Consider the following 23,485-nt stretch of genomic DNA (forward strand, 5'->3'; position numbering starts at 1 on the left):
AAGACAGTCTAGTCCTGGCTCTCCTGGAACTCACTGTGTAGACCAGGCTGGCCTCGAACTCAGAGAGATCTGCCTGCCTGTGCCTTCTAACCGCTGGGATTGAAGTTGTGAGCTACTGTGCACAGCTTCACTAGTCTTCTTCATGAATTACTCTTTGTATTCTATGTCATCTCTTTAAGGGTGGTGACTCAAATACTTGTCATGTGAACTATGGCAAGTATCTCTTATTGAGCAGATTATTACTGGGCAGGATTTTGGGTTAATGCCTGGCACACCTTCTCTCCAGTCCTCTCAGTTCCACAAGGGGAGGTGGCAGTGTCTGTCATTTCTGCTTTACAGGTGAAGGCTGTGAGGCTTGGGTTTGGTTGAGATCCATCGTCAGCCGGGAAGTGGTGGGATCAAGAATGAGCCTGTTTGTTTTGCCTCTTTGAGCTATCTTCCCACACTGTGTCAGACCACAGACTGCCTGTGTACCTCCTTCCCCCAAGCCATAGGAGATCGTGGAAGGCCTCTGGGGTCCCAGCACCCAGCATCCTGCATGGTAGTCACATGTACACCTTCTCTGCCTGCTGGTCCGCATCAGCTTGCTCTTACACACTGACACATCCCTTACTCATTATTGTGGTTGACGTTTCTTGTTCCACTCCCTGTGGTAGGTGATACTTTACCTGATTGGAGTGGAACGTTTACTCAGGGAATCCATAACTTAGCTAATGAGGCCAGAAGTCACTGGTTCATCCCCAAGGCAGATGAATTCCAAGGCTCTTCCCTTTATCAAAACTCCAGTGTCAGGATGTCACAGAGGCTGTCTTTGATCAGGAAAGACAATGGTGGCCATGTGGATACCTAAGTGAAAACCTCATTTTTCCCCTGGTAAAATCCTTCTCATCCCCTAAGGCTAGGCTGTGGCATCATCACTATGGGAAAGCTTCCCAGGTTAAGTATGTAACTGTGCATTCCCTGACACCCTCATTTCTTTGTTTTGTTGATACAAACATAACCATATGGTGCTAGTATTGTAGTTTGAGAAGCTTCCAGTCCTGTCAGGTCTGGGGCCCTGGAAGAAAGCAGACCACACACATACATCATTTATTTCCTTCCCAGTTGAAGTGTAAACCACTGGGTACTAAGCCATTCAGTAAGTGAATGGAGTTATGCTGTTTACAGCTTTACTTCTACGCAGATTCTCCTTTGTGTATGGCCCTCTTCAGCTTTCTCCCACCACTGTCTTTCCTGTTAGGTCACCTGCTTTGTGGCCTTTGGCTGTTTCTGTGGCAACATTTCCCAGTGTGTGGAGACAGAGTGAAGTTCAGCTCCCACCTAAAGAGATTAGTAGAGCGTGTACTGTCTGGGTATGCCAGCTGTCTGGGTTAGGGCAGCTTGGTGTGGCATGAGGTTTGTTTAGTTCTTTAAATTCTTTCTTTCAAAATGCTTTCAGATTCATCAAGGATAATACAGAGAGATCCTTTCTACTCGTCCAGTTGCACCCCTGTTAACGTCTCACTTTTTAATGTACATTCATCAAACAAAAAAAGTGATACTGGCACAAGGTTCCTCACTAAGCACCAGGCTTTATGTGGGTGTTTTTGTTATACCACTATAAATCCCTCTTCTGTTCTAGGATTTAAGCCAGGACACCTCATTGTGTCCACTTCTCATACTCCTCAGCTTCCTCTGTCCTGACACAGTTTCTTGGTCCTTCCTGGTTTGACATGACTTTGTTGGCATGACATCCACTTTACAGTTGGAAATGCATGTCTCTGGGCCAGGACTGCATGCTGCAGCTGGAGTGGGGGGAGGGGTAGGTTGAGAACAGGTTCCCCTGGCTCAGGAACACAACTCTTGGCAGGGTAGCTTGGCATCTTTCAGCATTAGTCCCTGGAAGATAGTGCAGGGATTGCATGCCGTGGTAGATAGGAAGTGCACACCCGAGGAGAGCCTTCCTCTCAGTGCTCAGTCAACGCTGCCTGCTCGGCTGTGATGTGAAGGCTGTAGAAGGATCATGCTGGGAAAGAGGAGCGGATTCGAGGAGGGAAGAAACCTTGTCTGTTTTTTCTTCCTCTCTGGACTGGAGGGAGAGGAAGAGAGTCAGAGATAGGAAGCTGGGTCAGGGGTTGAAAGACCTAAAGGGAAGCTGAGCTCAGAAGGAGGAAGAAGAGTTTTCTGTCCTGGCTTGAAGGATGAGAGTGAATGCAGGGCGTGGTGTTCTCACTCAGACTGGTCTTGCTGGAAATTTCCTCTGGGTAAATCAACTCAGTTTTCTCAAATGTTGTTCTGCATGCACTCTCTTAGAAGCTCCCCTCTCTGAAAGGCTCTCATGTTTGGGTGAGGTTGGGCACCCTGTCTTCTGTGTATAATTTCTCATTATAATTGCTGCTCCTCTCCTCATGTGGTACTGTAGTCATCTGTTTGCCCAGCTGTCTCCCAGTTTAGCTGGAGAGAACCTGGAGAGCCAGGGATGCTGAGTTTGCCTTGTGAGTCTCCAACACTTGGACCATTACTTGGCAAGCATCAGATGTTCTTCTGGTAGGATGAATGCAGGAACACATAAGCCTGTAGGGGAGGAGGAGAGTCTTCTGGGTGTGGTGGTTCGTTATGAAACCTTGAGATCCCCTTCTAAGTTAATGCAGTAAGGAAGCTTAGATCATATCAAAGAGAAGTCCAGAATGAGCATTGTTCCTTATTAGCCAGGTGATTCTGAAGGAATTAAGCTTCCTAATTTTTATAGCTGTAACGTCTACCCAGAAGGCCTCCCTTCACTTCCTTCCTTTCATGAAAATGTTCAGTGTTCTACTCTGGATCTAGCTTAGGTCTTGAAAAGCAAAACCAGGTGGTCATAAGTCAGCATGTGGGAATGGGGTTTTCAGTGTTTGTTTTAACAAACAGAGTGGAAGGCATTTGAGACATATATGGAATATTAAGAAATATTGACCCTATACTAAGACCCAAGAAACGATTCAATTCCATAAGCTATGAGTCAGTGATAGTCTTAGAATAACAGTATAGCAATAGTCTTCCAGTTTACGCTGGTTGGAATTTCAATAACTTCTTTCTAAATAACACAATAAAAGTCAAAACAGAAAGGACAAAGTATTAAATGAATGATAATAAGAGTGGTAAATTTGTGAGAGAGGTGCTGGAGCACAAATCAGAGAGTCTTGTTTCAAACTCATACAGAAGAAAAGTGAAAGGCTTCAAATACATGAACTGAATTCCGATTGTCTGAATTTCTCTCCTCACCCATCACTTCTGAAAACTGGCATTGGAGTCACACGGAATGCGTGCCCCGTGCTGCTCTGCACACTTCGCATGTAATAGCTAATAGGAATTTTGTGAGCAGAGTGTGCTGGCCATGTTACAGCTGAGAAAACTGAGGCAGAGAGAAGTAACCTGTTCAGGATGGTAGATCATAGCTGTGAAGTGCCATGCTGGGTCTTCACCACAGAAGCCAGATGTACCTGTGTCTCCAAATTCATGGACAGAGGCAGGAATACATGCATGATACCCCTTTCATGTGAGATTACGGGCCCACCTAGCTTAGTTTTATGGATGTTGTAGCATCCTCTGAAATAGGTGGAGATTTGTCATTGAGACTGCAGAGAGGCACTTTCAGGCGCAGTCTGCTAGAGTAGAGTCCTAATGATGCCGTTCAATGTCTAAATTGCTTTGGATGAATTAATTAACCTAATTAGCAGTTACCCTATCTGAAAGTGGGGAAAGTAATATTTGTCCCTCAGGGTTGGTATGTGACCAAAATAACAGGTTTGAAGTCATGGAAGTACCTGTGACAGATATACATAGTTATCATCTACTGTCATTGCTGTGACAAAGTACGAGCGAGAGTCCTGGGGACTTTGGCTCTTGACATCTGACTGGCTGGTCTTGAACTAATCTGATGGTGACTTTATTCCTCGGTGTCTCCTCCTTTCAGGTAGGGCCAATGTTTTGCCTTCATTTGCTCAGGTAGAACAAGACGTTGAAAGGAAAAGCAGGAGGCACACCGCGGGTATCATTGTCTGCCGATTTCCTCTTTATTCTATGCAGAAGATGCAACTCAGTGAAAAGAGGAAGTGTTCTCTCAGGGACGGTTTGTTAATAAAGAAAACTGTCTATGAGAGAACTGGGCATTGGAAAAGGGTCATCTGGTGTTTCAGTGGAGGAAGAGAGCACTGGGTACCCACTGAGAGCCCACATACTCGCTTAGAATTTCTGAGTCTTTAATCAAAGAAGAGGGGCAGGGTACTCAGGTTGGGCCATCATATTCCCTGTATGCATACGTCCATATGTCAGGTGCTCTGTGAATGGTGAGTGGTGTCTGTCTTTGGAAGTCCCCAGACCCTGGTTCTAGAGGAGGCAGCTTTTGAGAAGTGGACAGCAGGGATAAGAAAAGGGGGATGTCATCGTCCCTCTGAATCACACGGGTCAGGAGAAAACTGGGTTTATAGGGCAGAGTCTGTGTCTGGAGTAAAGGACCGTTTCAACCAGGGGAGAAGATAGAACAATTCATGTTCCGTGCTTGCCAGGAGGGCGCCTTCCCTCAGTCCTTTACTAGCCCCCTAATTCTAGTCCCCTCTCCTCTCTTGATTCATCTCTCTACTCACTTCTTAGCTGCTGTCTACTTTAGTGATTTTCTACGTCCCTATCTCCCTCTCTTCCAAGTCCCAGTGAAGGAAAAACTGCACACTGAAGAGGCAGGGGGCCCTGGAGTCCACCTGCTGGGCTCCCTTTACTTGAAGATGCTGGGTGGTTCTGAGGAACATGGGAGGTATCCTGGGCGTTCTCCCAGGCCACAGTGGAGAGCTCAGCTCCTTACTTGGTGAGAAAAACCAATGTTTAATAAAGACCTGTATTGTGGCCAAGGTCTACAGCTCCAATTTCACAGCTCAGGGTATATTCTGCATGCCTGGGCTGCCAATTTCTTGTTCCAGGCTGCTGCTGGTGGTAGCCTTTGAGCAGGAAGCACTGCAGTAAGAAGGGCTTAGGACAGAGGCCTGATGCCCAAGCTGTGGGCTCTGCAACCAGTAGCTGTAAGACCTTGACTGACTTAACTTCAGACCTCCAGTTTCTTAGCTACAGCATGTAGATGGAATTTGTAGATATGATGTGCAAAAAATGGTAAGGGTGCCTGGCCACCAAGTACCTAGTAGTGGCTATAGGGGGCAAATAAATTTATCTTTTATATGAGCTGATGAAGAATGATCAATGGTCAGACAGACAGAGGGTGGTAGAGAAGGCCTCTGAGAAAAAGACAATCTGTAGTTTGAGGCTCCTCAACATTCGCTACTCTGTGCAGAAGGAGTCAGCATTAGCCTTTGTCTTTGATATTTGGAGTACACTAGGCTTGAGAAGGGGAGATGAATCCTCGGGTAACTTGCTGTTTCCTGAGTCGTTGGTGATATCTTTCATCTCCCCACAGGAGAAGTTATCAGGAGGAAGTGAGTGGCTGGGCTTGTGGTTCTCCTGCACACTTTTCTTCCCGTGGTTGAACTTTCAGTTACTGTAACATCTTCATTACCACATGTCTTGATTCTTTGATAGTGATGTTGATGTTCTCTTGGTTAGGCTTAGTCATGTGAGCCAAGGATAAAGGGCAGAGTGTGTTTTCCTTGCCTCTGCCGGGGTTTGGGTGCAGACCCCGAGGAACCCGGATTTACCACAGCCACAGGTATCAGAAGAAAAAGAGCCCCTTCCTGGGGTACTTTGTAGAGACGCCAGAAGATGGTTCTGGGTCCAGTGATGTCAGGTGACACATGACCGTGGCCTTTTCCTTGCATTTTCTGATGTAGGTTAAATGTTGTTGTTACTTTATATATTTAGAGGCTATACATGGGAAGAGCTCTGCCTGAGAAGATGGACATCCAGAATCTATAGTAATCCCATTAGCGTTGGGCACTCTTAACGTTGCGTTTAGCTCCAAAAGGCCCATTTTATTGTTGACCCAGGTTTTTGTCCCATAGAAAATACACAGAGGCCTATGTTAATTATAAACTGATTGGCCTATTAGCTCAGGCTTCTTATTAACTAATTATATCTTATATATCTGTGTTAGCCATGTGGCTTGGTGCCTTTTTTAGTGAGGCAGTTACATCTTGCTTGCTCTGTGACTGGCTTTCTCTGTTTCTGGATTACGACTGTAGACTGAGCTTTTCTCTTCCTAGAATTTTCCTGTTCTCGTTGCCCCACCTCTACTTCCTGCCTGGTTGCCCTGCCTATACTTCCTGTGTGGCTACTGGCCAATCAGTGTTTATTTAAAATACAAGTGACAGGGTACAGACCATTGTCTCACATTTTACCTTAAAGACCCTTAGACTTTCAGTAAGGCTGTTGAGAAGTAGCATTTATGTACAGTGCTTTATTGAGCACACACACACATATACATACACACAAATATATATACACACGCACATATACACATATATGTATATACGTGCATTATATATAGTCTATATATAGATTATATAGCTTTATTGAGCTCATTTATGTATAAACTGCATAATGTATACATAATGACTATATATGTATATAGAAATATATAAACACTATAGTGCAATATAACTTTTATATGTATATACATACACAGTCACACATATAGACATATAGACACTATAAATATAATGTATATATGACTATGTCTATATACATATACAATTAGACATATAGTCACTATATACACATTATCTTATATGTCTATTTACATACTATATATGTGTATGTATATGTATATACACATATACAGTCACTATACACACACACACACACACAGAGTCATAGGGTTTCTGTTACTGTGAGGAGATATCATGACCATGGCAATTCTTATAAGGGAAAATATTTAATTCATACTGGCTTACAGTTTCAGATATTTAGTCCATTATCATCATGGTGGGACATGGCAGCATGCAGGCAGACATGCTGAAAGTCCTATATCTTGATCTGCAGGCAACATATTTGAGACCTCAAAGCCTGCCTCCACAGTGACACACTTCCTCCAACAAGGCCACACCTATTCCAACAGGACCATACCTTCTAATAATGCCACCCCCTATGAGTCTAGCACGAGTCTGTGAGGGCCATACCTATTCAAACCACCACACACACACACACACACACACACACACACACACACACGAGCACCATGAAGGACCATGGTACCGGTAGAAAGCCCAGTAGCAGGAGTAAACATGGCATGTGCAGGAGATGTAGGATCAGGTTGGTTGTGACAGAAAGTGCTTGGTACCAAACAGGGAGACTGTGACTCTAAGACAGGCATAGTCATCTTCTAAAGCATTTTAAAGAGCAGACCTTTTATGAAGTGGTTGGGGAGGTTGTTGCAGTGGCACAGAGCCTGCTACTCAAGCAAGGTCCTGTGTCATAGTTTCTGCTTTATAGATGAAAGAAAGGAGGCTCAGAGATGTTAAACCATGTATTAGGGGTTCAGTGACTATCGTGATAGGACCACATTATAATCCTGGTTTATGTTGCCCCAGCAGAACTATCTTACAGTTGCAGCCTTTAGGAAGGGGAAGGGGATGGTCTCTTCCTCCTCACAGGGATTCTGTTTTTCTATGCCTACGTCTCTAATGCTAGGTGATGTGGAAATTGACACCTGGCAGGTGCTGGTTAGGGGGGAGCTTGGTATTGTGCTAAAAGATTTCCATATGTGATTTCTTCAGTTGTCATATAAGTAATAAAGTGTGTGGTGTTAGTATCAACAACGTTTTTAAAAAAATTAGGCTTGAGCAAGGTCTCACAGATTGAATGGTAACAGGTGCTGGACTGAGTTTGTAGGTCACCAAGGACTATCTTTTCTTTTCCTAGTTAACTCTCTCACTAAAGGTGGACCAGCCATTTGTCTCAAGCTGCTCAAAGCCAAGAGCCATCCTGGGCATTTTGCAGTTCTTGTACACTATCTAGTCTTAGAAGCTCATGTTATCATAACCATTAAGTGCCCATTGTTTCCAGCTTCTGGAAACGATCCTTGATCCATTCATGAGGTAGCTTCTTCCTGCTTCCTTAGCATGTGTGCCAGTTTGGACACTGAGTTGACATCATGTGGCTGTATCTGTGTGTATATATGTATCAGATACATACTTGACGTCTCTTCCCTTGGAACTGCTAGGCCACCTCTTAGGAAAGATCATTCTTGGGGCTGGAGAGATGGCTCAGCAGTTAAGATCGTGTACTGTTCTTACAGGGGACCCTGGTTCCATTTTTAGCACCGTCTTGATGGCTCACTGCTGTCTGTTACTCTAGTACCAGTAGATACAATGTCCTCTACTGCTATCCCTGGGCACTATATGCAAGTGTTACATAGACATGCATGCAGGCAAAGCATCCATGCACATAAAGCAGATTAGTAAATCCTTTAAAAAAGGATGTTCTTGACAAAAGCTTACTAACTTCATCGAGGAAGAATGACTTTGTGTTTTCAAGGAAATATGCAGGCATCTTCCCTGGAGAGAAGATCCTGTTGAGACCTCTGAGAAGGTTGGGTGTTTGAGTAATGGAACATTTTGTCTCAAACATTAGAAACTGATATGTGAATTGAGGCTGCAGGCTACTGTGAATGAGGCTGCAGGCTACTGTGAATGCATTCATCTCAAAGCGATTCAATTTCTGTTAAATACTGGGAAACATGAAATAAATTATTGACAGGTGTCTTAGTCACTGTTCTGCTGTGAAGAGACATCATGACCAATTCAACTCTTATAAAAGAAAGCATTTAATTGGGGGCCTGCTTACAGTTTCAGAGGTTTAGTCTGTTATCATCATGGTGGATCAGGGTGGGGAATATGGTGGCACTCAGGCAGACATGGTGCTGGAGAAGTAGCTGAGAGTTCTACATCCAGATCTGTAGGGAGGGAGAGAGGGAGAGGGAGAGGGAGAGAGAGAAAGAGTGACTGGCATGGGCTTTTGAAACCTCAAAGTCTAGCTCCAGTGACACATTTCCTCCAACAAGGGCACACCCAGTCCTTCTAATCCTTTCAAATAGTGCCACTCCCTGATGTCTAAGCATTCAAATATATGAGCCTATGAGGGCTGTTCTTATTCAAACACCACTACAGCAATTATGGTGTTGCACTTTGATTGCAGATGATAAGGCTCATAAGCAACAGAGCCCATGAGCTAACTGAAGAATACAAGGGGAGATCTGCAGACTCTGCCTGCAGCCAAGGGAAGTGGGGCTTAGGAGAAGAGGGTGCCGCCATTGGTTCACTAGGCTCCATTCCCTTCAGGCTCTTCTCACAGCACAGATTCCTTAGGGAGCTTGAGTGATCCCATGGTCTTCCCAAAATCAGGTAGGAAGGGTGAAAGAGCTTTCCATGGAAGGTACGCTGGGCTGGCAGGCAGACACACCAATGAATGTATTCTAACAGATACACATGGTAACCTTGATCTCCGGGGATTTATGATCACTGGGTGCAGACTGATGACAGTAGACTATGGTGGTTGCTATGGAAGGTCTTTACAGAGTGGCAGGAGCTTAAGGGAGGTTTTGAATTTTGCATGGGAGAGACAGGTATCAGGATGTCTGAAGTGAATTTGAAGATGACTAAGATTTTGGTAGTTGGACAGATGCATTTTTGGTTAAAATCCTGTGTGGCAGCATGGAAAGAAAGATATTACATTGAAAGGAAGGATGTGCCTAGGGACTGGAAGGATTCTTAAGTGGTTGATCTCAGGAATGCAATGGGGGAGAAGTGTGCCTGTGGCTGGACTTTAAAGGCCCTTGTGTGCTGTTTTGGGTAGAGGGATTTTGGTCCTAGGAGATAAGCGTCATTGTATGATCTTGGGTGTCAGGAGGATGTAATCAGCTGAGTTTTTTAGGAGATAGCGGTGGACTGAGTAGGAGGACCCTCAGATTCAGCCCCTCTCTTGAAGGTAGCTATTGAGTTTGGGAGCTGACTGTCTCAGAGCAGACAGAAAATCAGCTGCTGGAAAGACCCTTGGAGAGATTTCCCAGGGCCACAAATTTCTGTGGAAATTGTTCGGATTTGTGGGGGTGGTGACAGGTAATGTGGGCCTGGCCTTTTCCTTTGCTGGTGGAGTTTCCAGCTGTTGAGGGTGGTGTAGAAGGCTGTATGCTGTTGAAGGGCGTGATGAAGCAAGTGTGGGGTCTCCTCTGCCCCAGCTCCACTCTCAAAGGTCAGTGTTCTGAGTGCTTGGAAGCCAGCAGTCCCTGTATAGCCCTGGTCTGGGAGAGAGCAGTTAGGAGGAATGTGGAAACAGATCAGGCTTTTGTTGCTGGGTGGGAATGGAGTCACTTCTACTTAGCCCTTTTGTAATTCTGAGGAGGAAGGCAAATGAGGTTGAGAAGGTTTGCACTCTCTGAGGTTGGTGGAGGGGGCCTGGGGAAGAACTTCCTTCCTGGATAGGGAACAGCATGCTTTTCTTTGCAGTAGGTGGTTTCTAAACACAGGAACATCTTTACTCCAGCTGTGAGGCTCTGCAGCTCAGGCTTTGAAGGAACTGCTTGAAACTTGTTTAAACAGCATTCGTAGGTTAGAATCTGCCTGCTACTAAACCTTTCTTAGTTTTAGGTTCTACAGCTAGAATAAATTACTGAAATCCTACCACTAGTAGCAACAAGGTTAGTCTGGCTGTGGAGTTTAGTGACAGAGCACTTTCCTAATGCCTGTGAAGGCCTAGGTTTTGACCCCCCCCAACCCCCAAGTATAAAACAAAGCAAAACAAGACAAATGAACAACCAAGGCCCTAATGTTGAGTATATAGCATACTAGATCCTGTGCAGATGTTTTGTGTTCATTATCTCATTTATTTGTTTATTATGATTTTTTGGCAAATGGGGTTCCTCTTTGTATCCGTGATGTTACCCAACTGCTTTGTAGACCAGGCTGACCTCAAACTCAGAGATCCATCTGCCTCTGCCTCCCCAGTACTGGGTAGGTTTAAAGGTACTATGGCCCAGATAATCTCACTTATTTCTTAGCTAACTTTATAAAGTAGTGCTATTAGTTTTTGACAGTTAAGGAACCCCAGGCTCAACAAGCTGAGTAGTGACTTGCTTGTCCCTTCCTTCCTGCTTTGTACAAAGTCAAGAGGTGGTAGAGTTTGGATTTAATTACAGACAAAAAAATTTTATTCATTTTAAAGAATTATATATGATATAATTATACAGAGAGAGAGATGTATAGGCATACATGCATCTATCTTTCATCTATCATCTATCTATGTATCTTGTCTCTCTGTGTGTATGTATGCTTAAATATAACTCTGTCAATAACAGTGGCTATTGGTTGTGTCTTTCTTCTCACTCTGGCTGCTCTGGTCTCTTACAGAAGCAGCTGACACAGGATGGCGACACGGACGACGTTGAGATTGCTATCGACAATACAGCCTTCATGGATGAGTTCTTTTCTGAGGTGGGCAGCCTTCCTGTGTTTTTTTTTTTTTCTGAATGTCTACAAGGAAACACAGTTTCCTCAGTAAGAATAAAGAAACCTTAGATCTTTCAATGCTGGCAAGGGAACAGATGGGCAGGCAGAATTGTTCCAGGGAGATTCTGTTTTCAATTCTTGGGAGTATCTAGACTTTACATCTTACTACGGAAGTCAGGGGAAAGAGGCTGGAGAGATGGCTCAGTGGTTAAGAGTACTGGCTGTACTTCAAGAGCAGCAGTTCTGACTCTGGGGGTCAGGACCCCAGGCTGAACCACCCTTTCACAGGGTCACCTAAGACCAGTGGGAAGCACAGATATTTACATGATGATTCATCACAGTAGCAAAATTACAGTTATAAAGTGGCAAGGAAAATAATGTTATGGTTGGGAGTTACCACAGCATGAGCAACTATATTAAAGATCACAGCATTAGGAAGGTTGAGAACCACTGCTCTAGAGGAGCCAGGGTTGATTCCCGGCACCCACGTGGTGACTCACACCATCTGTAATTCCACTGCCAGGAATCCCGTATCTTCTTTTTGCCCCTGTGGGCACCAGGTTTGCACTTTGTACACATCATATACATGCAGACAAAATGCTCATACACATAAAATAAAATAAACAAATAACTAAACAAATTTTAAAAGGTAAGCAGAGGGTAAATTATATGTAATTGAAGATAGACTTGAGAAGTCTTAAGTACATGACATTTTTTAAAAGTTTTTTTTTATATTTTTTAAAAAAAGAAAGCAATCTTTTTTTTATTTTACATACCAGTACAGTTCCCACTCCCTCCCCTCCTCCCATTCCTACCCCTCTCCTCCATCCAATCCACTCCTCAGAATGGGTAAGGCACATTGCTTTAGGGAAGGTCCAAGGCCCTCCCTACTATATCTAGGCTGAGCAAGGAATCCATCCAAAGAGAATGGGTTCCCAAAAAGCCAGTACAAGCAGTAGAGATAAATGCTGGTGCCACTGCCAGTGGCCCCACAGTCTGTCCCAGCCATATGACTGTCAGAGGGTCTAGTTTGGTCCCATGCTGGTTCCTTTCCTGTCTGGCCAGAGTTGGTGAGCTGCCATTAGCTCAGGTAGACTGTTTCAGTGGGTGAACCCATCATGGTCTTGACCTCTTTGCTCATATTCTCACTCCTCCCACTCTTCAACTGGACTTTGGGAGCTCAGCCCAGTGCTCCACTGCGGGTCTCTGCCTCTGCTTCCGTCAGTTGCTGGATGAAGGTTCTAAGGTGACATTTATGATATTCATCAGTCTGACTACAGGGCAAGGCCAGTTCAGGCACCCTTTCCTCTATTTCTAGGGTCTTAGCTGGGGTCATCCTTGTGGATACCTGGGAATTTCTCTAGTGTCAGGTTTTTTGCTAGCCCCATAATGGCTCCCTCATACGACAAGGACATTTATACAGCTATGTTTATAACAGCATTATTTGTAATAGCCAGAACCTGGAAACAACCTAGATGCCCCTCAATGGAAGAATGGATAAAGAAAATGTGGTACATTTACACAATGGAGTACTACTCAGTAGTAAAAAACAATGACGTCTTGAAATTTGCATACAAATAGATGGAGGTAGAAAAAAAAAACATCCTGAGTGAGGTAACCCAGACCCAGAAAGATGAGCACGGTATGTACTCACTCATAAGTGGATACTAGCTGTAAAGCAAAGAATAACAAGCCTATAGTTCATGACCCTAGAGAAGCTAAGTTACAAGGTGAACCCTAAGGAAAACATATATTTATCTACCTGACAAGGGGAAATAGAAATGATCCCCTGACAAAATTAGAAGCATGGGGTATGGGGAGAAGGGAGGGCAGAAGAGGAAGAGGAGGGGAGAAGGGGAGGGAGGAGGAGAACTTGAGGGAACGGATAGTCAAGATCGAGGACGGATAGGGATGAGAACAAGGAAAGAGATTTTTTGATTGAGGGGGCCATTATGGGGCTAGCAAGAAGCATGACAACATTTTAATGATGTCTTTTCTTATTTAAAATTATATAAATACATTGTCAACCTTAGGGTCACAGCTAGGAATAAAACCAAATTATTGCTTCTTTAGGCCTTTGATTCATATTGGTGAAATTTGTTGTTTCTTATAATTTTCTTAATTGTCTTAATTCTAGTGGTGATAGAGAGAACAAGATGCTACTGGCTTGTGTTTCTAAAGTCACATGTGCCTACAGATTTGTGTGTACTTTGGGCATGAAGAGGGCCTTACAGGGTTGAGTTACAGCAATATGGAGTAGTAGAAGCATGGGGGTGGGGCAGGAGTGTATCAAGACCAGAAACGCTGGCTTTGGAACTGAGAATCTTTAGGTTCAGATCTCAGTTCACTTCTGACCAGCTATTGATTTTGTGAATGTTCTTTAGCCTGCTGAGCCTTGTTTTCCTTATCTGTAAAGTGGGATCTGTTATACAATGATTCCCATAGGGTGATATTTGTTGGGTTCGATTATGCTCATAACATATCCAGGACATTGCCAGGCATGTATGCACTCATTGAATAGTACTTAACACCCCCTGCTCCCCAGTCTTACTGTCCCAGAGTTTCCGTGTCTACTGTTTTCTGTATTTATCTATTCATTCTCCTGGAAAGAAACAAGAGACATCTTTTTCATGGGGCAGTTCAGGGGCTTCCCACCATCTGGATTGTGGGTGTGGAAAAGTGGTCCCCCAGAGTTCCCCTGAGTAGAGTGGAATGGAGCCTGACCATTCATGCCTGCTCATCTGTGAGATTAAGAAGTGGGTTGAAGAGCTAACTTGAGTGTGTGTTGACCTGACTGGAAAGATGACTATAAGCCTCCACAGCTCTAACCCTGTTTGTGGGTGAGTGTGACCTATAAGTCAAGGACTCATAGTGAGGTCAAACAACACTTGTGGACAGTGAAATACAATACTCAGTGGCGGAGGTGGATTTGAGTTAATGTCAGAAGATATTGTCTGGTCACTACAGTCTTGTCCTGGAGCCTCACGTGCACTAAAGAATATCTTCTCTACGAGGAGGAATCTTCTCTAGTACCCGTGTTTCCCCTCTTCTCCTGAACCACAGTAGGGTCCTGAAGAGGCAGTATTCCTCAGTGTAGAAGGATGGTGGGGTTTGGTCTGTGAGTAAAGTCTTATTTTCCTAGTTAGTACTGGGTAAATTGTCATGATCAGCTTTTGTTGGAAGAGAGTGAATACTTCACAGAGAGATAAGATCACCAGGGTTATGGTAGAGCCTAGCATGATACATCTTGTAGAGATGGCCATACTGCTGCCCAAGCACAGCCAGGAACTGTTACTAAGCAGTAGGGCAGGAGTTGGGCGTGGCTGTTTGGTCAATAAGAGTACTCATTCTGGATGGCAATATAAGAAGCCATAAACCTCTGTGATCATGTATTTGAGAAATTTTCTTTTTTTCTGACAGAAATGTATTTGTTTAAAGATACTGCTGTTTTCTTAATTTAATTTCATTTATTTTGTGTGTATGTGTGTGTGTATACATGTGCCTCTGCACATGTGTAGGTCAGAGGACGACTTGACTTCAGGGAGTTGGTTCTTTCTGACCACTTGGGTCTGAAGAATCTAACCTGGGTGACGGAAAGTATCTTTATCCGCTGAGCCATTTTGCTGTCCGTCTCTCAGATATTTAGAATGCACATTATCTTCCTAAAGGCTCCAAGAAGTCCCGTAGTGAAGAATCTTGCTTTCTAGGCTCTCTCAGTGTTTACCTCTTCACAGACCTGACATGGAGCTTTTATTAGCAAGGTTGAGTGGCTACACTTTGGAAAATGTACCATTAAAGCTTTCTTTTGGGGAGTCTTCCTTAGTTTGGGCTGCTATCACAAAGTACGTAGTTTGGATGACCTGTAGATAATAGAAACTTTCTTGCTTGGTTCTTGAGCCTAAAAGTTTGCGTTCAGGGTTCTAGCATTATTGGATTATGTTGGGGTCCTTCTTCTAAATTGCAGAGTACTTCAGCTTCCTGTGGCCCCACAAAGTGGAAATAGACAAAGACAGCTAATCCCATTCATGAGGAATCCATCTTTATGACCTAGTAACCCACAAAAGCCCACATTTAAATTCCTTTACATTAAGAATCAATGTATGACTGGGTGGTGGTGGTGCACACCTTTAATCCCAGCACTTGGGAGGCAGAGGCAGATGGATCTCTCTGAGTTCAAGGCCAGCCTGACCTATAAGAGCTAGTTCCAGGAAAGGCACCAAAGCTACAGAGAAACCCTGCCTTGAAAAACCCAAAACAAGAAGAAAAACAGCAGCAGCAACAACAACAAAAATAAATAAAGAATCAATGTATGAATTTGTGGGGGCATGACATTCAGTTCATTATAGGCGCACTTAGAAAATGAGACTATTTTGCTGGGGGTACAAAGCATATTTCTCTCTCTCTCTCTCTCTCTCTCTCTCTCTCTCTCTCTCTCTCTCTCTCTCTCTCTGGTATATGTATGCTTCTGCACATTTGTGCATCTGTGTGTGGAGACTTGGAGGATGACCTTAGGGTCAGCCTCAGAAATATCCACCTCTTTTGAGAAATTGTCTTTCATTGGCATAGATCTCACCAGTTAGGCTAACCTGGCATCTACCTGTCTGTGCCTTCCCAGTGCTAGGATTACAGACATGCCTCTATACCTTGGGTTCTTATCTGAGTTCTGGGGAACTGAACTCAGCTTCTTAAGTTTACAAGGCAAACACTTTACCACAACCTTTCCCCACAACTTCAAGCATGTTTATTTCTTTAAGCTTCTTGTATCCATACATTCATACATCAAACAGACATTTAGAGAGTGACCCTGCACATTTGGCGTCGTGAGGTCTTTTCTGTTAGTCTGAGATGAGAAACCCGGCGTTGGCATTTGAAGCATCTGAGTCGTACTTACAGGAGAGGCCAAGTTCTCCAGAGCTGGCTGGAGAGTGGGCTAGGGAGGGTGTGTGTGGATGGAGCAGTAGGAGCTACAGAGGGACCAATCTTGAAGCACAGGGATTTGCTGCTTCTTGGACTTGAGTTTTGTTAGAACCTAGGACCTTTCAAAGTGACTATAATTAGCCGGGCGGTGGTGGCACACGCCTTTAATCCCAGCACTCGGGAGGCAGAGGCAGGCGGATCTCTGGGAGTTCAAGAGCTAGTGCCAGGACAGGAACCAAAAGCTACGGAGAAACCCTGTCTCGAAAAATCAAAAAACAAAAAAACAAAAAAACAAAAAAAAAAACAAAAACAAAAACAAAAAAAAAAAAAACCAAAAAAAAAAAACCCAAAGTGACTATAATTTAGAAATCTAGGCATGTGGTCAAAGCCAGCAGGCTGAGAACTTCTTAAGTCCTTCAGTAGGGCATTTGCATGAGAGGGAAGTAGGCAAACTGGTAGATTCTGATTTCTAGGATCTTCCAGTAGTGAGGCAGGAAGCCTTGGCTGGTCACTTGGCGATTTACTTTTGACCTCTCTGTCCCATTTCCTTTCCTGCACTTTGCCTTTCTTGCTGGGAGCTATGGTAAAATGTATACAGTATACAGACTAGCAGATTTGTATGACATGTATCTGTATACTGTACTCTGTTTGAAGCCACCTTTGGTCCTTCTTCTAAGTTCCTAGTAGTGCTTCATCTACCTTCATCTCTTCTGTGTGTGTGTATTTATGTGTGTGTGTCTAAATTCTGTATGAGAGGAAACATACCTAGTTGACTCTCTGAGACTACTTTAATATGATTTTTTTTTTCACTTAACACGATGACCTCTTGTTCCATCAATTTTCTCATACAGTATTTTATTCTTTATGACTCAATATTCTGATATGCATACATTTTAAGAATCTGTTCATCAGTTGGCAGATATTTAGGCTGATTTTCTGTCTCTGTAACTGTGACTGTTGCCACAGTCATCATGGGTGTGAGCTGTCTCTACTGTGTGCTGACATCATTTCCTCCAGGTCTAATTGCGGGAGTGGTGCAGCAGGGTTGTATACCAGTTCTGATTTTAGCTTTTCGAGGAACCGCCATACTGTTTTCCATAGTGGCTGTACTAATTCACATCCTACCCACAGTGTATTTCCTTTATCCACCATGTTTGTTCTTTTTATGACTGACATTCTGATTAGGGAAGATTAGTGTTTCGGCTTAGTTGATTTGAGAATATTATCTTAGAAAACGTGTTTTTATTGGTCAGTCCATTTCTGAGATCATACTTTTTATACTCCCATACTTCCAGAAAAGGAAGCTGAAAAACTAAGTCATGATAAACCCCTTTAGGGACTTAGGAGTTTAGGAGAGGCAAAGACTAGTTCTTAAGCAGCAGAAGAAAACATCTCGTTTTGCCTTTCAACTCACCTAGCCACAGTCTGCCGGGACTTTCTGTTTTCTGTCATTTCAATTCCATTGGAGAATTAGGTTCAGGAGAAGAGGCCATTGATGCCTTCAAAATAACTACCACTTGCTCGGTGAAATGGCTCAGTGGTTAAGGTGCTTGCCATGCAAGTGTGAAGACCACAGCTCAGATTCCCAGGACCCATGCAAATGCCAAGTAGGCGTGCTATCCACCTGTAATTCTAAGCCTCAGAAGACAGAGATAGGGATCCCTAGAGTAAGCAGCCATGTCCATGGATGCTGGGTTTGACTGAGTGACCCTGCCTCGATGAATAAGGTGTCATAGGGATTGAGGATGATTCCCAACATATACCGCAGGCCTCCACATGCATTTGCACCTGTATGTGTTCATACTCTTGCAAACACAAGTACGCATAATACACATTTATGCGTGGAAATGGAAACAGACAAATACAACTTGCTCCTTACGGTGAGATGACTGTGGTTAATATCATGTGGTGATTCTAGTTGGCAGCACCTACCATCAGGAGTAGGTGACTTGATGTTCTTAGATTTTTGTGAGTGGTTACATTAAGATTGCTGTAGGATTCAATGAGACATACTTTTAAAGGGCAGCATGGTGCCTGGCATATAATAAACGAGCAATTGTTATTGCTATTGGTATTTATTGTTATCATCTAACATTCATTCTGTCATTATGTACTTGATGTGCTGTAAGCTTGTTCAAGGTCATAAAAGTGCTAAGAGGCGGAGCTGAACCCTGGACTTGTGCTGTCTGATACTAATTTTTAAAGTTGTATTATCTAGGGTCTCATATTGCTGGCAGATCCTTGGTAAATAGTCTGAAAACCAACAGATAGTAAAAAGGCACAAGAGATGCATTAGCCTCAAATTTAGTGGTGATTTGAAAAGCCTGCTTTTGGGTTGGCTTATTTCATCAGCAGTGCTTCTATTCACTGTATAAAAAGCTCCGGATAAGGAGTTGTGGTCAATTTCCTGTTGGTTAATTGTTGCAGTGCTGATGTCCCTTTCACTTTGGGATAAGGCAGAGAGGCACAGTGGGTGCTGAGGTTTCTTCTGCATCTCCTGCCCCCTCTATACATCTGTGTCAGGGGCCATGGTGCCCAGACAGCTGTGCCTGTGGATGGAGCTGATGTGCTGATGGTGCTTTATCCCAAAACAATAAACTATTGGAAATCTGTAAACAGGGACTGCTTTTTTGTTTCCTGGCCACCCAGATCCGAATAGTCACACAAAACTATACTAATTCATTTGACTCATGGCTCAGGCATATTTCTAGCTAGCTCTTACATCTTAAATTAACTCATTGGCTTGTGGTATAGCGGTAAGATTCTGGTATCTTTCTCCTTCAGCAGCTATATGGCGTCTGCCTGACTCTGCCTTTTTTCTCCCTCTATCTTTGTTTGGATTTCCTGCCTTGCTATATTCTGTCCTGCCATAGGCTAAAGTAGTTTCTTTATTAACCAATGGTAATGAAACATAGTCACAGCATTCAGAGGGGAATCCCACATCAACAGTTGTCTCTCCTGGTTATTCTCCATGGGTTCCCTGACCTTCTTGACTCTGATCTAAACCTTGCTATTCGAGGTGAGTGATTATTTTCCTCCCAGGGAGGAGCAGTGTGATTGTAATGACAGTTCTTTATAGACCAGTTTCCTCGACAGTGGGCATGGCACTTCCTGGGCCCTTTCTTTCACGCTCTTCCACAAACGCAGAAGATGGACAGTTTGTAGCAGGAAGCGCTGCTAAACATTCTTTTCAGGTGTGGACTCTTTTTCCTCTGTTGTCTTTCTGATTGTAGATTGAGGAAACTCGACTCAACATTGACAAGATCTCAGAGAGTGTGGAGGAAGCTAAGAAACTCTACAGTATCATTCTGTCTGCACCGATTCCAGAGCCAAGTGAGTGTTGACTGAGTTGAATCACTCTGTACTGACCCTTTGCACTGGGGCTGAGACAGGCCTGTTCTCCTCCCTTCTGGGAACAGCAGGGGGGTGTATGCATCCCCTTGTGCTAATGTACATATCACATCACAGATCACCTCTCTTCTCTCTCCCCAAGCTCTCGTTCCCAGCCTCTACCACGCCTTCTCTCCATAGTCCCACTTGAACCATTCAAACTCCTCTACTTCCCAGGTCAAACCGCTCATGACTGGTATTGCTCCTCTTATACCCCAAGCCCTGTCCCAGCTTTGTGACTTGGCTTGCATTCTTTTGACTGAGAGTTGGCAAAGTCCCTTCTGTCTCTTCCTTGGCATTTGTTCCTGCTGTTGAGGCAGCCTTTTGTACCCTTGGGTGTTTTATATTTGCAGAATACAGTTTAGTGCTGTCTTTTATGTTCCTAAGAAAAGCGGACTGTCTGCTCCTGTTCCCTGCCTTACTTTGCTCAGTGCATATGGGGATTGTCTCCTCATGTTCCCACCTTCCTCTCCACCTTTCTCCTGCCACCCCTGCTCCATCCTGCTGGTACTTCCCTCATGCTAACCTCTGGCTGTTCCTTCTTCCCTCATGTTCTTTATATATCATGCTTTCTCCTTGGGATTACTGCTCTTAGTCCCCTTGGCTACATAGCTAACCTATAATTTTTCTTTTTAACTAGCTAGCTAACTAACTAACTAACTAACTAACTAACTAACTAACTCTTTTACTATTTACTAACCTGTAGTTTTTTTATTTTTATTTTTTATTTTTTATTCTTTTATTTTTCTGTTGTTGTTGAGACATAGTTCTCCTGTCTCTGCCTTTTAAGGGGCTCTTCTGGATCCCTGAGGCTGTGCTAGGGATTCTTCATAACCATCCCATGCACATCTTGCTCAGAACTTAAACTATATCTTGTGCTACATGTATATCAAGACTTCTGATGAACTCCCTATTTATCTCCTGCCAGGCTCAGCCCCTTGAAGGTGGAACCTGTAGCTTTTCCTTGATCCCTTAGTTTCTCAATTCCAAGTATGAATGGAACTGAATGATGGTTCTGGAATGAAGGGTTATAGCTCTTGTTTAATTTGTTCCGTAAGCCCACCAGAGTATGGTGCTCCATGCATCAGTTGGGTCAGCTCTGGGCATGTAGCAGGTACATCATAAATACCTGCCTCATTAAAGTTGGTGGGCTTTGGTTGAGATTTCTTTTCCCCAGAATTTTCATAGACTCCTCTCCTGTCGCCTGAGATCGAGCACACGTGGCAAACCAGTTGACTCCTCTAAAAGCGTGACTTGGATTGGGGAGGCTTATTAAATAAAGCAGATCCTAAGCGCTAACCCTGGGGCATTTGGTTCTTTAGGTCTGGGGTGGGGTGCCTGGAAAGTGCCTTTTGATTTAGTTAAATAGTAATTTATTTTGGATGTGAGGGATTGAACCCAGGGCTTGGTGCATGCTAGCATGTGATCTACCATTAGTCCCTTAGTCTGAAAGTGCTTTAAGAAGAAAAAAAAAAAAACAAAACCATCTTCCTGTGACCGTGGTGGTGGATTCTGGAAAGCACACTGAGATCATGGTGCTAGCAGGTGTTTGAGAAAGCTTCTGCCTTACTGTTGATTTTTGTAACTCACAGAGCAGTGCGTCCTCTTTTCTAACCGAGTCTACCTCTTCTGTTTCTCCAGAAACCAAAGATGACCTTGAACAGCTCACAACTGAGATCAAGAAGAGGGCCAACAATGTCCGGAACAAGCTGAAGAGTAAGAAGGGAACACAGGAATAAGCCAGTCTCCACCACAACCAGATGCAGCTTCCCAGGGCTCACTTTTCATCTGTCAGTCATTTCAATGGGGATGACATCACTTGTGCCATTCTTACTGGAGGCTTGGGCACCGGACTGACCTACTATATCCTTAGATATTTATTGCCTCTTGAATTCTCACTGTAGTTGAAAATGCCCAGAACTGAAGTTAGGAAGTGGGAGTTAAGATGAGCTTTCCAAGCTACGGTGGTGGTGGTGTGTGTCGTTAATCCCAGCACTCGGGAGGCAGAGGCAGGCGCATTTCTGTGAGTTTGAGGCCAGCCTGGTCTACAGAATGAGTTCCAGGATAACCAGGGTTGTTATACAGAGAAACCCTGTCTTTAAAAGCAAAGCAAAACAACAACAAAACAAAAAACAAAAACCCAGCCCACACAAAAACAAAATATATGTGCTTTCCACTGTATCATTTTATTATTTTAGCTTAGTCCTTCCATTCTTTCTTACTGGTTCCCCAGCACCATGTGCCTTTGACAGGTAACTGCAGAGACTTACAGGGTCTGTCATTCAGCCAGCAGACACTTCTTACTGCGTACCCTCTCATTCCTGCCTCCTGCCCTGGTTTTGGAGTGCAGCTCAGTAAAGCCACCCAATCCTCCTGGAAACCCCAAATACTTGCTTATTTCCACAGCTGAAATCTATGTTCCCATTCAAAGTACTTGTTGAGTATGTGTTTTTGGTCAGAGAGGAAAGTAGTATTATTTTTTTCCATCCAGTAAATTACAACAGTTATTTTAATGGGTATGGAAAAGAAGACAGCTTCTGAAAATAGTGATAATATGGTTGTCTCTGCGCTAAACAGTCTATTTGAATTTTGCATTGGTATTTTAAAGAGGTTCAGGTTGAGTGTCCTTAATCTAAAATTTCCAAATTAAAAATATTCCAAAATCTGAAATGTTTTGAGTAAAAAAAAAAGTAGAAATTTCACACCTAACCTCCCAAGTGCACTAGAAAGATAGTACAAAATTATCTCCAAGTTCTAGGTGTATGTGAAATACAAATACGTCCTTTCTGCTCTGTCTATGCAAATATTCCAAATTAGATACAATCTGAGACGCTCCTGGTTTTAAGCATTTCTCATAGAGGGTGCTCAGTTTGTGTTGCTACCTTTTCCATTTTATTTACAAGAGGGCAGGTGGCTGAAAGAGGTTACAAGGTTTTTCCCATGTTAAACTGCTAGTAAGGCTGGGTAAGGGTAAGCGCCTCAGGAACTGCACTGTTAGTTGTGTTGCAGAGACTTGGTAGTCACATAGGCAGATGAGAGCAAGTGTCCAGCTCATGGAGTAGATGTTAGGTTTTTGCAGTTGTACCTCCCTGTTGACCACCTTCATGGCCCTGTGTGTGAGGATGGGTAAGGAATCTGCATGGATAGGATGCTGTGTGGAAGGAAGGATGGATGTGTTGCTAGGATAACTCTCTCACTCCAGGTATGGAGAAGCATATTGAAGAAGATGAGGTCCGGTCCTCAGCAGACCTTAGGATCCGAAAGTCCCAGGTAACTTTGTTTCTGGTTTAGCTGTTGTTTTGGAACTCAGTTTGAGGAACTGGGAAAAGGGAAGCATCCAGGTGGAAGCAGTGCTCAGGGCCCATTGTTCCCTTTTGCCTTCTCTCACATTCAGAAGGAGGCACTCACAGTACTTCTCTAGATTCTTCAGAGCTCAGCCTCAGCGCCTTCTTGTTTTACAGGCAGAGAAACTGATGTCTTTCTTCTGAAGACTGTTGTTAGTAGTTGTCCACTTAGGAGCCATTGAAACACGGTCCTTGTTCTACGAGAACTGACACAAAGCATAACCCGACATTTGGGAGGCTGAGGCAGGAGGACTGCCAAGACATCAAGGCTGCCCTGCCTGAGCTATCGTGTGAGAACAGTAAAAAGTAAAAGCCATACTGGAAAAAAAGGGAGGCGCTTGATAAGACGTTTAAGTGGTAGAGTAAATGCTACCTAGCAAGAGAACAATGGAAGAAGGCATAATTGAGTGCATGTTCACTCGTCACTGAAAGAGCTCA

The 23,485-nt window shown here is 43.7% G+C and overlaps 1 protein-coding gene across 3 annotated transcripts in view; it reads left to right on the forward strand.

Annotated features, from left to right (window-relative positions):
- The window catches only part of Stx3 (syntaxin 3), a 41,811-nt gene that overhangs the window by 5,631 nt on the left and 12,695 nt on the right, over positions 1-23,485 (forward strand). For all 3 annotated transcript variants that reach the window (XR_009057577.1, XM_057778101.1, XM_057778102.1), the window contains exons 2-5: positions 11,298-11,381; positions 19,547-19,646; positions 21,345-21,419; positions 22,906-22,973. Coding sequence is in view for 2 of the 3 variants with exons in the window: in XM_057778101.1 (XP_057634084.1) it covers positions 11,298-11,381; positions 19,547-19,646; positions 21,345-21,419; positions 22,906-22,973 (327 nt within the window). In the remaining variant the exon portion in view is untranslated. The remainder of the gene's footprint in view (positions 1-11,297; positions 11,382-19,546; positions 19,647-21,344; positions 21,420-22,905; positions 22,974-23,485) is intronic.

This window comes from Chionomys nivalis, chromosome 8, assembly GCF_950005125.1.
Source record: "Chionomys nivalis chromosome 8, mChiNiv1.1, whole genome shotgun sequence".
Lineage (NCBI taxonomy): Eukaryota > Metazoa > Chordata > Mammalia > Rodentia > Cricetidae > Chionomys > Chionomys nivalis.